This window comes from Cricetulus griseus (genome assembly GCF_003668045.3).
Source record: "Cricetulus griseus strain 17A/GY chromosome 1 unlocalized genomic scaffold, alternate assembly CriGri-PICRH-1.0 chr1_0, whole genome shotgun sequence".
Lineage (NCBI taxonomy): Eukaryota > Metazoa > Chordata > Mammalia > Rodentia > Cricetidae > Cricetulus > Cricetulus griseus.
Genome location: NW_023276806.1, coordinates 155,120,747 through 155,134,893, shown reverse-complemented (window position 1 = coordinate 155,134,893; position 14,147 = coordinate 155,120,747). Strand labels below are relative to the sequence as shown.

Below are 14,147 nucleotides of genomic sequence, written 5' to 3'. Positions count from 1 at the left end.
GAGAATCAAGAATAACAGGCACAAAAAAACAGTCTCCTTGGAGACATATGCCCTCATTTTTCAGAGAAATATGAAGCTCAGAAAAGAGCAAGTCATTTGCCCAGTAGCACACAGCTGGTTAGATAGCAGCCCCCCTGGGAGGAGCTGAAATTGCTTAGTGATTTCCCTCAGATCTTTAACTCTCCAGAAATGTATATTCTTCCATCAGTTTCACAGAGTAGTTTACAGGCACACCGAGAAACTCTAGCACCAGTCAGTTATTAGTGTCTGAATGCCAGCCAAGCATTTAGTAAGTATGGGAGGAAGAAGCGAACACTCTCGTGTTGGACCATTTCTGTCCAATCACATCAGCCTTAGAGGAGCCTTGCAAGGTGGGCATACAAGTTAACTAATGTATCCAGAAACACACAGGGAGTAAGAGGCAGAACTAGCATGGAAGTTGGCTCTAACTATTGGCCGTATGTCAATCACAAGATATTTCGAGCAATCACTACACACGCTACTCAAGATTTTAAAATGTAACTAATTGTTCTATAAGATTGTGATGGGAACCAATAGATAACTAAGGACACCTATGTGAGTCCTAGCTGTCCTCTTTTGGAGAAGCAACTTGGAAGCCCACTGTGTTGGTGAGAACCTGGGCTGTACTTCCTTGGTCTATTTATTCTCTTGTGTCTTGGTCTATTTATTGTCTTGTGTCTTAATTCCTTGAGTGCACTTAATGGGGGTGACAGTAGTGTAGCCTGGTAAGGTTGGTGTGAAGATGGGAGTGGCAATAGAGCAGTCTCATGAGGTTGGTGTAAAGATGGGGTGATGTTACATGTTTAAAAGCCCCAAATCTGTCTATCATGTAGTGACCTCATGTGGCGTCTCCCGCCTCTGTCACTACTGTCCTAATAGATTCACCACCATTTTCTCCATCCAAGAAGCTTACCTGGATCAGTTAGAAATTAATATCTACCTTTGGCTCCATAATCTTATGGTTTTGTTTTCTTCTCATATTAGTGTAGTGTAGTGTCCCTGAGGGGTCACTGAGCAAATGCACATGGCCATGCCAGTTTGACCCTTCACGCTCAATAAATCAAAACAGCAAGCATGTTTATGCCCCGGGGCCTTTACTCTTTACCTTTTATTCTCTTACTCCTGGGAGTGTTTTCTTTGTGTGTAATAAAGCAGACTTCTTCAGCACTTTCTTTAGAACTCTGGTTAAAAACACTGTATTCAATGGCCTATCCACACCATTCTGTCTAAAATAGCATTTCTCCCCCATCCTTGCTTAGAAATAATGTATATGTGTGTCTGCCTTTTGTTTTCTAACTGAAAATTATGTTTACTGTGTCATGTCAGAGTCACTGGCACAAAGTGGTCACTGACTCATTTTATTTATTTATTATTTATTTTAGTATACTGAATGAATGGATGTCAAAGTTGAGCCTATAGGAGACTTTGAGGCCTTGAAGGGACAGGTGACAGGAATTGTGGGCTTAGCTTAGCTCTCAGGGCTTTTTTTTCTTTCTGGTTAAGCTTTGTGGTCAAAGACTTCTCAGTCTCTGACAGATGTTGTTTTTCCTTTTTACCACCTTCCCAGGCTGTGACTTGTTTTGGTCCTTCATGGAGGTAATACTCGCTAATAAATGAGTGCATATTCTCTCATAAACTCACCTATGTTAATGCCATTTAATATAATTCAGTCAGATATGTGTTTATATTAGTTTCCATTTATCTATAAAACAAAAGAGACACAGGGAACTTCAATAGCTTAGGAGGAACACATCTGGCAGGGTGTAGTGTGGATCACAGAGCTGGCAGGGGTAGTGTGGACCACAGAGCTGGTAGGGGTAGTGTGGATCACAGAGTGGCAGGGATAGTGTGGATCACAGAGCTGGCAGGGGTAGTATAGACCACAGGGATGGCAGGGGTAGTGTGGATCACAGGGCTAGCAGGGTGTAGTGTGGATCACAGAGATGGCAGGGGTAGTGTGGATCACAGAGTGGTAGGGGTAGTGTGGATCACAGGGCTAGCAGGGTGTAGTATGGATCACAGAGCTGGCAGGGGTAGTGTGGATCACAGAGTGGTAGGGGTAGTGTGGATCACAGAGTGGTAGGGGTAGTGTGGATCACAGGGCTAGCAGGGTGTAGTGTGGATCACAGAGCTGGCAGGGGTAGTGTGGATCACAGAGCTGGCAGGGGTAATATAGACCACAGGGATGGCAGGGGTAGTATGGATCACAGGGCTGGCAGGGGTAGTGTGGATCACAGGGCTGGCAGGGGTAGTGTGGATATCTTGTGTCCAGCCTCAGAGTCTACATTCCCATGTAACTTGTGAAGCACAGCCTCACAGGCAGCACTGTACTTAAATTTCAAACCCCATCTTATCCTGGCTACATATGCCTTGTATCTCTGGTCCAATCTTCTCCTGCAAGCTCCAGACTCATTCATCAAATGTGCTGTAAGATATCTTCTCATGGTCATCTTGAGGTGAACATTTCCAGACTGTCTGAGTCCACAGTCTAACCATGTACCAACATTCCTTACTTCTGTAACTCTATTTGCAAACATGATTCCCCTCATTTTTTCTTTGTAATGATGTCATTAGTCAGAAAAAGTGAAGGTGGATGGTAACACACGAACACACACACACACACACACACACACACACACACACACACACACACTCATACAGAAACACTCACACAGACAGACAACACACTCACACACATACTCACACACACAATCACTCTCACACACTCACACACTCACTCGCTCACACTCACACACAGACACACTCTCACACACTCTCACACTCACACACACTCACACACAGACACACTCTCACACACACTCACACTCACTCACACACACACACAGAGACACTCACACACATACTCACACACACAGTCACTCACACACACTCACACACACATTCACACACTCACACACACAATCACTCACACACTCACGCTCACACACACACACACACACACACACACACACTTTGTGAGGCAGATCTCTTTTTTAGATTATGGTATAAGGCTTCATTTATTTACTTTCTCCTATTTCTCTATTTAGCATTAATCTTACATCCGAAGACAAGGACTGTGATTTGCATACTTTTTTATTCCTAGAATCTAGTACTTAGAAGATATTAAATATAATTCCTGTTGAATGAAAGAAAAAGTATTTTATCTATTTCTGTTATAGGTAGTTCCTATGCTACTTGATAATTTCTCCAGTTGTTTGTCTAAGCATATGTTTCTAAATGTCACTAAACCATCGTTTTTCTGTTCACCAAGGTTCTACCCTAAGGGACATTTACTGCAGAATTTTAATGATGTAACCCATTTTCACTTCTGTCGCCTCTGACACTTGCATGTTTGGATTTTTGTGGCAAGGGACACTTAATAACAAGGGAAGATCTGTTTGAAATGGCATCATGATCATTCGGCAGTAGAGAAAAGAGTGATGTATGAGCCGTATAATTACCAGTCATCTGTTTCACATTTATTATTCAGGGATGGCGCTCAGAAAGTGTTCTGTATAGGTCAGCCTTGTTAGTTACTGCTTGAATAGTTGAACACAAATAATAAACACATATACTAAATTTCCCCCAAGATCATGTAAAAGGGATGCACTTAGACATACACAAAAACACATAGAACCCATCAACAAGTGTTTATCAATTATTCTAGGGAACATGTCAACCCATTTTTCAAGATAATCAAAATAAATATGGCAGCCCCCAGTCCAGTTCTGGTTCATTGGTAGCTTAAGTTTCCTTTCCAGCTATCCTAAGAGAGTCCTTTGATGCTGTTGCTTGATTTCTAACATGGAATGTTCTTTTAAGATTTTCCTATGTACGCTGGTAGAAGGGCACCTCAGAGAATGTGCACCTTAAGAAGCCCCGAGATAAAGTTTGCAGAGGCAAAGCTGTGGGCATGGGAACAGCTGTGTCTGGGACAGACAGACATTCTGTGTGCTCAGGAGTCAGCTGATCTGCCTCTCTCTCTTCTAAACCAGCCAAGAAAGCCTCTCTCATGAGCTTGTGTGGGGATAAAATGAGGTAACATGTGAAAGTGTTTTGACAGAATAAAGCACTGTGAATAAAGTTATTTAAATATCAGGGAAAATAAGTAAAAATAAGCTACGGTTTTCTAAAAACCATCATGGAATTTTAGTGGATGAAGCAAGTCAACGTTCAGGTAAAGAACTTAGCATTTTCAATCCCCAAAGTGCAGCGTTAATGGTGGTCCTTGAGTGGGATATTTTAAGGCATTTTTCTCAATGTTTTCACGCATTTGTATAGGTTCCAATGTGGTGGTTTTTCCACTGGCTGGTTTATTCTGTGCAAGATTAGCCATCACCGCAAAGCCATGGATAAATTATACTCTAAACATATATTGTGTTCTAAATTAAAGTTTGTCTGATTATGTGTAGTTGTCAGATTATGCAAATCAATAGCATTCCCAAGTGTTGTGTGCCTGTGTTTTCATAATTTTACTCTTTTATAGGAAGGTGAAAAATAACCTTACAGGAAACAGCTTTGTGCTACTGTGACACAGTACCTGAGAGAAACTTACAGAGGAGGAAATGTTAATCTTAGCTCACAGTATCAGTTTAGGTACGGTTTCGGCCACAGTTTAGGTACTTTGGCTCGTTTGCTTTTAGGTCTGCTACAAGGAAACATATGGTAGTTCAAACATGTTTACCATATGGTGACAGGACATGAAAACAAAACAGAAAGGGGCAGGTCTCTGATAGATAGTTTAAACCTTCTCTGATGATATAATTTCTTTCCACTGGGATCTACCTTCTGAAAGTTCCAACACTTTCTAGTATACCTGTAAACTAGTGAAAACCTTCAACACACGGGAGCCACATACACACGAGAGCCTTCAACACATGAGAGACCAACACATGAGAGCTTTCAACACACAGAACCTTCAACACACAGAGCCTTCAACACCTGGGAGGCCAACACATGGGAACCTTCAACACATGGAGCCTTCAACACCTGGGAGGCCAACACATGGGAACCTTCAACACATGGAGCCTTCAACACTTGGGAGACTTCAACACATGGGAGCCTTCAACACATGGAAGCCTTCAACACATGGGAGACCAACACATGGGAGCCTTCAACACATGGGGGCCCAACACATGGGAGCCTTCAACACATGAGAGCCTTCAACACCTGGGAGACCAACACATGGGAACATACAACACATGGAGCCTTCAACACTTGGGAGACTTCAACACATAGCAGACTTCAACACATGGGAGACTTCAACACATGGGAGCCTTCAACACATGGGCTTTGGGGAGGCATGTAGGATGCAACTATATACACAAAGAATCCCACTAAAGCAATTAGAATTTCCAACTGATAAAGACACGATGTTGCTTACCTGTAACTCTAGCCTTCAGAAAACTGAGGCAGGAAGATCTCAAGTTCAAGGCTAACCTAGGCTGCTTAGAAAGTTTGGGATCAGCTATCTAACCACACACACACACACACACACACACACACCCCAAGTGAGGATGGCACAAAATCATCTCAGAACTGTATCTTTAATATAAACAGAAGATGATGTTTTAAGAAATAACAATCATTTGGATATGATCTTCTATGTGTGTTATAACTTTGGAAATATAATATATTGGAAAGCAAAAGCCTAAAACATTGACATGCTCTTGATTAGCATAAATGAAACTACAGTTATGCATGGAACAGTACCATGGAGGGGGACAGAGAGAGAAAGAGGGAGGGTGGGTGGAAGGGAAGGAGAACCAGAAGGGGGGATGAAGTACTGGGGAAGGTGGGGAGGAAGAATGTGAGCATGCAGGTTTGCACAAGGAGAATGGAGTGAATGGATCACTGGCCTGCCACATTTATTTAAGGTAACTAGCTATGTCAGTTCTAAACGTCACATCATTGATACTAACTTCCAGCTTCCTGTGACTCCAGGCATTCTTCTGCACTGGCCCAAATGGTCACAGTTTGCAGAGAAAATTTGTATCTCATTAATATAGGGGCATATACTCCCTCTATACCAAGCCCTGCTGCTGGCACAGAGCGCCCGAAATGTTCCCTGTCCTCAGAAAGTCCAAACTCAGGATCCTACTTGTCCCAAGTTAGAAAGTGAAACCTCTCTTTAGTCTGAATGCCCAGAAATTTTAATTTTTGAGATGCCCCTTCCGCACCATTGTGGAAATGGGTACTGGCCATTCTCTCTTGGGGATTTTGGCATTGCACTGAAGGTCCTGAGAACACTGTCATTCACATGGCATACAAACATCTACAATTCCAGTTCCAGGAGAGTCAATGCCCTTTCCTGGGTTCTGCAGGCATCACACACATATGCTACACAGACTTACAGATAGGCAAAACACCCCATACACATAGCAAAATAATAAAAAAGTTAATTCCCTGGAGTAAAGATTTATCTCAGAGAGAACATAAAGTTGAGATTCTGTTTTTATCAACTTTTCCTTACCTTTGAGAATTTAATATACATATGAAATATGATCATATCCATATACCATTTCCCCTTCTAAATTCCCCATATTTTACATAACATGCCCCCCCCCACACACTTTATGTTTCTTTTGGTTTGTTTTGAGGGGTATATCCCTGGCTGTATTGGAACTCACTCTGCAGACCAGACTAACCTTAAATTCAGAGATCCACCTGCCTCTACCTCCCAAGTGCTGGGAATAAAGGTATGCACTGCCACTTCCTGTTTTTTTTTTTTTTTATAACTCTCTAAGTTAGTGCTGCCTATATGTGCATAAATGTAGGGTCATCTACTGGAGCATGGGAATACTTCCAGTGGCTTCAAGAAACAATGGTTCTCTCTCCCCCAGCTACTTTTCACTGCCAATACCTCCTCAGAATGGGGGTGGGACCTAAGAACATCTCCCCATCGATGCCACAATTTTGGCTGGCTTAATCTTATGTATGTCTTGATTGCTATAGCCTTGTCACGGTCAGAAGACAGTGTTTCGCAGAACATCTCCCTTTGCTTTGCCTCTTAACATTCTTCCTGCCTCCTCTTTCCCAGGGTTCCCCAAGCCTTGGTGGTGTGGGTTAGTACAGAAGTCTCCTTTAGGGCTGAGCACCCAGTATCTCATTCTCAGCCCTTCGTCCAGTTATCTCTACCGACTGTTTTCCACTGCAAAAGAAGCTTCTCTGACCACAGTTGGGGGCAGCACAGGTCTACGCATATACACATAAATATTTGCAAGACAGTTTGACAGCATGGCCATTTAACAAAGTAACAATAACAAGTTCTACTCTAGGACCTCTGACTTTCCAAACTATGAGTTTTGGACAAGTATTATAGTACCAGACATGGAATTCTCTGCTGTGGAGAGTCTCAAATTCAATGAAAATCAGTTAGTCATCCCATAAGAGTCATGCCTCTTGCCCAGCAGGTACATCCTACCTGCAGGTCAGTATGGTAGCATGGTTCAGGACTGGATAAGACCACTGATACATTTTATCCTCTAGCACCTGCATAGATTCTTTTAGTACTATGAAAGTTTACAAGTAGGGAGAATATTTTCTAATCAGTTTGAAATTGATGTTTCTGTAACCTATAGACAAAGTGTGTTTTGTTTTCAGTATAGGGTCTAACTGTGACATTATGGTAGGTAACCAAGGGCAATGGAAATAACTTGTATTGTTTTAGAGACCTCTGGGTCCTCCCTAGCCAGTAACTACAGAGGCATCCCCATGCCTTGTACTGTGACTCATTTAATAACCTCTGCCTTCTGGAAGTGACATAGTCCACCTAGGCAGGTCAGTTCTGTTTGAACTTTTTTTAAGTTATATTTTGAAATCATCTTATTGACTAGTGAGTTTCAATGGGCTTTTTCATATATTCTTGGTTTTGATTAAGCCAGTCACTACCTTCTACTTCCTCTCCCTACCTTAACGCTTTCTTAATCTGCTAACCCTCAGTATTCCCTCCCCTCTACATAATTTACTTGGGTTATAGGATAGTGTAATTCCATATTTTTATACTCCTTCCCTTTGGATTAGGTCTCCACCTTCCTCCCTCGATTGCCACCTGCCCCACAGTCCACTCCCCTCCTTGCTTAAGCGTTTCTTCCCTCAACGTTCCCCACCATTTCTCTTTGATCTATAACCTTCTTCCCCCCTTACCATGCCCTTCCATGAGAGGCTCCTCTCTGCTTTCCTGCCTTCTACTTATTCTCTGAACTAACTACACAACATGAAAGATTTGAAACTAGGATCCACATATGGAATTTACCCTTCTGGACCAGGGTTACCTCACACAGCATATTTTTCCAAGTTATATCCATTTACCTATAAACTTCATTTTTTCTTTACAGATGAATAATACTCTATTTGTATATTTGTCACATTTTCTTCTCCATATTTATGTTAGTGGATATCTTGGTTGATTCCATTCCCTAGCTATTGCGCATAGAGCAGTAATGAAGGATGCACAGGTATCTCCATGGTAGGCTATAAAGTCTGGTGGGGGCCTCTGCCCTGACATGGAATAGGTGGATCCTACAGAAGTTCTACTTCTTTTATATTTTTTAGAAACATTGTGTCTGATTTCCAAAGTTTGTAGTCCCACTGACAGTGTGTAAGACTTCCCTGTTTGCCATATTTGTGGCCTTAGTTATTGTTATTGTAGTCCTGATGGTGGACATTCTGACAGGAGTGAGGTGGGCTCTTGAAACAAGTAGCTTTGATTTGCCTTCTCCTGATGACTAAGGATACTGAACACTTCTTACAGTGTTTCCTGGCCATCTGCATTTCTTTTTAAAGGAATTTTCTATTCAGTGCCATACACCAATTTTTAATTGGGTTGTTTTCTTAATGCTTAGTTTCTGGGATTCTTTGTGTATTCTAGACACTAATCCTCTGTCACAAATAGCTGAAAAGATGTTTTTCCTATTCTGTGGACTGCCTATTAATTTACTTCACAGTTTCCTTTGCTGTACTGACACTTGAGTTTCATGAGATCCTATTTATGGTTTGTCTTATTTCCTGGGCTACTGGAGTCTTTTCAGTCCTCGCCTGTAAGTTTTTCCTGGGTGTCTGCTGCCTAGTTTTGGTTGGAAGTCTATTGCTTGTTTCCTAGTTTCATCTGCTTGGAGTACCTTTTCCCACTCCTTACCCCTAAGGTCTCCTGTTGATAGTAGGGGGCTATCTCTTGGAAGTGGGAAAAAGATGGATAATATCTTCTGATCCAATCTGATAGCCTGTGTTTTTATTTGGGGAACAGAGACCATTGATACTCAGAGTTATTACTGATAGATGTGTATTTAATTCCTGTCACTTTTTTGATTCTGTTGTGTTCTTTTAGCTCTCTTTTGATTAACTACCCTGGCATTTATTAATTCCTCATGACCTCTTTGATGTGTTTATCTTTTTCTTCAGACTAAATTATTCTAGTATCCTGTGTACAGCTGGCTTAGTGGTCATGAATCCCTTTAATCTGTTTTTATCTCTCCTTCAGTTGCAATAGATGGGTTTGCTGGTATAATATCTGAGTTGACTGTTGTTATCTTTTAGGACATGAAATACTTCTTCTCAGGGCTGTCTGGCTTTAAAAGTTTCTGTTGGGTAATCAGGTATTATTTTGTGAGGCCTGAAAAGTTTGGCCTTTCCCTCTCTAGCTCTCAATATCCTTCCTTGGTCCTATATTTTTAGTGCTTTAATTACAGTATGTCATGAGGAGATTCTTTTCTGATTAGTTGGACAGACCCTGGGTACACCTAGGTGGGAATCTGTTTCTCTAAGTATGGTAGTTTATCTCCATGGTCTTACTGAAAGTCTGTTATATGCCTTTGGTATGTTATTCTGCTCCTTTGTCTGTGCCCATATTCCAAAGGTTATATCTTTTCTTGATTTCCCTTAGCTCTCCGAACTTTTCTTGCCTGTGGATTTTTATAAATTTATCATTGACCTTTACGGAGTGGTGTAATTTCTCTGTCTTCTCTTCCAGTCCTGATATTCTGTCTTCTATACCACCCATTCTATTGGTGAAGCTTTCTTCCCACTGAGGGTTTTATTTGGATTTTTGAGTTTTTTATTGCTAGCATCATTTCAGTTTGGCTTTTCTCATGCAATTCTCTTGATTGGTTTTTCTTTGCATATCTTGTATTGACATCCTCATTTCATCCATGACTTAAATTTTGTCTTCTGTTTGAATGTAGTTATTATCATTCTTTTGAACTCTGTCTGGAAGTTCTTCTAGGTCATTCTCATTGGGGTCTATTATTATGGGATTAATAATTTTTAGAGATGACATGTCTTGGATTCTCAAGCTATTTCTGGTTTCGCCCTGGAATTTTAACATTTTGAGTTAGTTCAGTGGTGGTGGTCTGGGGACTACTTACCAGTCAGCATCAGGAGTTAAAGAAACTGGAAGGATGGGAAAAGAATTCAAGATCCAAGGAGCTCTTACTTATTAGCACCAGGAGTTGGGCAGATGAGGAAACTTTGGGCAGAGTGGTCAGGGCCTGGGTGGAGTATAGGGACTTAACTGGCACCAGAGAGAGTTAGGAAGGCCTGGTTAAAGTTAACTTTCTTAAATTATTTTTAAAAAACAGTATAAGAGGCATGTAGCATGCATATGAAGTATCTGGGTAAACAAGTGACCACCTTACACATTCCGACTATTTCTTCTACCTCTTCCTATTACTCTCTCCCTTTGGGAGGCCAAGTCCAAAGAAAGATTTTGCAGTTGGTTGTTCACATCCTTCTGATCATAGGCAAAGACCAAAATCTGTAGGGCTCTTATCAGGGTGTCAAGTTCTAGTTTACTTCCATGTCCAAGTAACTTGTCAATTGAAAAGCCCCCAAAGACCCAATGCAGGCCTTGGAAGAGGCTGCCTGGCACCAGCCCAGCTTTAGATCTCTCACCTCATTGGTACCTCCATCTCCACACTGCATCATCATCTTTTGCTTTTATCTTGTCAGATGGGAGTATTTCTTCTTTTCTTTGCCCTTTTGTGGAGGGGATATGAGTGTGATGTATGGGAATGTTTGTTTGAGCATTTGCATGTGTGTGGATTCATGTGTGTGAGCATGTGCAGAGACTAAAGGTTGCTATCAGTATGTCCCTTGATAACTTTCCACTTTGTATGAGTTCCTTGATAACTTTCTATGTTTGTATGAGTGTTTGCATGTGTGTGGGTTCCCGTGTGTGAGCATGTGTAGAGACGAAAGGTTGCCATCAGGTATATTCCTTGACAGTTTTCCATTTCAGTTACTCAAGCAAGTTCTCTTGCCTGACCTCACAGACTCACCTCTGCCTCCAGTGCTGGGATTCCAGTGGGGTCATACCACCCAGCTCTTTATATGTGTACTAGGGACATGAACTCCAGTCCTCATGCTTGTATGGCAAGGGCTTTATCCACTGAGCCATATTCTGACTTTCCTCCCCTCCTTTCAATAAACCTCTCCCTTGTAACTTCTTCTCCACCAAGAACCCACAGCTATCTCTGAACACTAAAATCAAGAAGGCATCCCTATGTTCTACCAATGAGAACAAACAGCGTGGGAAGAGCGACACACTGTCTTTTGCTCACTTCCCCAGCCTCTAATATCACTCCTCTACTTCACACACCTTAGCCACTCATTTCTCAGCTCATAACCTTGGCACACATCCACACTCTCTTCCCAGCTAGTGTCTGCCTCCTTCAGGTCTCAGCTTAGGTCACATCCACAGGAGGCCTCCTGTCAATCCCTTGTGTAACGTAACGTGTGCCTTCTCCACACAACTCTTTCCCAGTATCTCATCTTCACAGTATTCACACTGCCTGAATTTATCCCTGTTTTTTAAACCTGTTTTGACATATATCCCTTTTTAAAATTGATGGAGAATATAAGCATCACTCTTTCTTTTATGCACAGCTGGTTCTCCAGTGCTTGAAACAGGAACGTATTTGTTAAATGAATATATGCACACTTTAAGGGACTGGTTTATTGCCAAAGAATTCCCCAAATTATAAACTCCAATACATTCCAAGTTCCAGCTGCATTTAAACTGGGGGAGATTTGGATATACTTTTCAATTTAGTTTCTTTTTTCTGTTTCAGTCCTCTCTAATAAATAGTGACATTATCTTTGTGAAGTTGCATGCCCCATGGGAAGTCCTTGGAAGATATGCAGAACAAATGAATGTAAGGATGCCTTTCAGGTAGGTGTGAATGTGTTTCCCTGCTCTCTCTCTCTCTCTCTCTCTCTCTCTCTCTCTCTCTCTCTCTCTCCCTCTGCTGCTTCACTGTAAACCTAATGACATTGTTTCTTAGAACAAATAAAATCATAGTACAGGCTGGAAAAGTCATTAAAGCAGAAATTTTTCCTAATGTTTAGAAAATGCAAATCAATCATCGTGCCCACAGTGACTCCTTCCTGCTATCAAGCAGCATTTCCAAGTAGCATTTGCATTTTGAAAGTGTCATTTCTAGAATTTCTGTGTATTGCTGCTTTGAGCAGCTAGACATCATATACCATGGTCTGTACTGAACAGTACCTTCCAGAAAAAAAATCAGTTTTTCCAAGAAATAAGTTTAAGAAATTTCATAAATATGACCTTTAAAAAACCTGCTTTTAAAATAAAGAAGTCATAGACTCTATATATGTAAAAATAATTGGTAGTTGTCCCAAGGTGAATAAAGTTACTTTGTATGGATTGCTAGGTTGTTTAAAAGGATCAATTTGCCTTCATCTCACAGTGTCTATTCTTACTTCATTGTAGGTTAAGGAAATGTGATCTTCATTTGTTAGAAACAACAAAATGAGATAGTAAACCCGAGATTACAAATGCAAAGATGTATGTGGGGAGAGTGAGGCATGGGGTCGGAGGAATCACCAATAGAATCTGCTGAGAGGCAAAGTGATTTAGTACCAAGGACAGTTCAAAAGTGATTTGTGTGAAGTGCTTTGACCTTCCAGCTTGCCAATAAGACTGAGATAGATGACAAAAATTAGACAAGATGGTATCAACTCTACAAAATTGCTTCTTAGTAGCTGTTAAAAGTATGAAAACCAGCCGTCTGCTAAACTCAGAAGGGCAGGAGGTGGGGAGAAGGAAAGAGAGATTTACAGGTTTACAGATTTACAAAAGGCCAATTTCTATTCATAAGCCTGTAATACATCTCTCAGAACATTTTATTTTCTTTGTTTATTGGTCTTATGTCCCAATATCAAGTCAAAATATAGGCGGGGGTTTCAAGCATCTGTTTTCCTGGAGGTGAAATTCTCAAAATAGATAAGTGTAGTTCTGGTCTTATGATTTCTTTCTGTATTTAAAATGTTGAAAAGGAAATCTGAGAACTCTAGGTCAAACACACACACACACATACACACACACACACACACACACACACACACACACACACACACACACACAAGCACAGTCTTGTACATACATGCAAATACACAATAGGGAGGAAAAAAGTTGTGTGAAAGAAGCTATGCTAGCCAGGCATTAGTGGCACACACCTTTAATCCCAGCACTCAGGAGGCAGAGGCAGGCGGATCTCTATGAGTTCAAGGCCAGCCTGGTCTCCAGAGTGAGTGCCAGGATAGGCTCCAAAGCTACACAGAGAAACCCTGTCTCAAAAAACCAAAAAAAAAAAAAAAAAAAAAAAAGAGGCTATGATAAAATGATTAAATCCTGAGACTTGACAATGTAATGACTATGTAATATGGATTGATACCATATTGTGCTTAAGAACAAAAGGGAAAGAAAGCACTCTAAATTACATTTAGATAGAAATTAACATCCCTCCCGTCCCCCCCCTTCCGTCTAAAACTTACAACCCTTCTAACAAGAACATACCTCCATGATAAAGAACCTAAGGAGACAGAAACTTGAATGATGTAAAACAAAGCCAGACCTCGTAGAACTTGGAAGGATTTCATCTCCCAAGGGCCTGACCTCACATGATAGAAAATATACAGCAAGTACATTTCATGGCAGAGAAATTGTGCCTCAGGTAACATCAATAGTTTTCTTATGCAGCATTAAGAGATTACGATGCAAGCAGTAAACTAAAAATGAATTTGAATAATAATCTACTATCAGATGTAGAAATTCCTACAGGAAAACAGTTGGAAGAGAAAATAACGTTATATGTGATAGTAATTGGCCT

The 14,147-nt window shown here is 41.0% G+C and overlaps 1 protein-coding gene across 1 annotated transcript in view; it reads left to right on the top strand.

Annotated features, from left to right (window-relative positions):
• Positions 1 to 14,147, top strand: part of Ano4 (anoctamin 4) — a 190,987-nt gene that overhangs the window by 42,500 nt on the left and 134,340 nt on the right. The window contains exon 5 of the mRNA XM_035451372.1: positions 12,087 to 12,187. Coding sequence (XP_035307263.1) covers positions 12,087 to 12,187 — 101 coding nt within the window. The remainder of the gene's footprint in view (positions 1 to 12,086; positions 12,188 to 14,147) is intronic.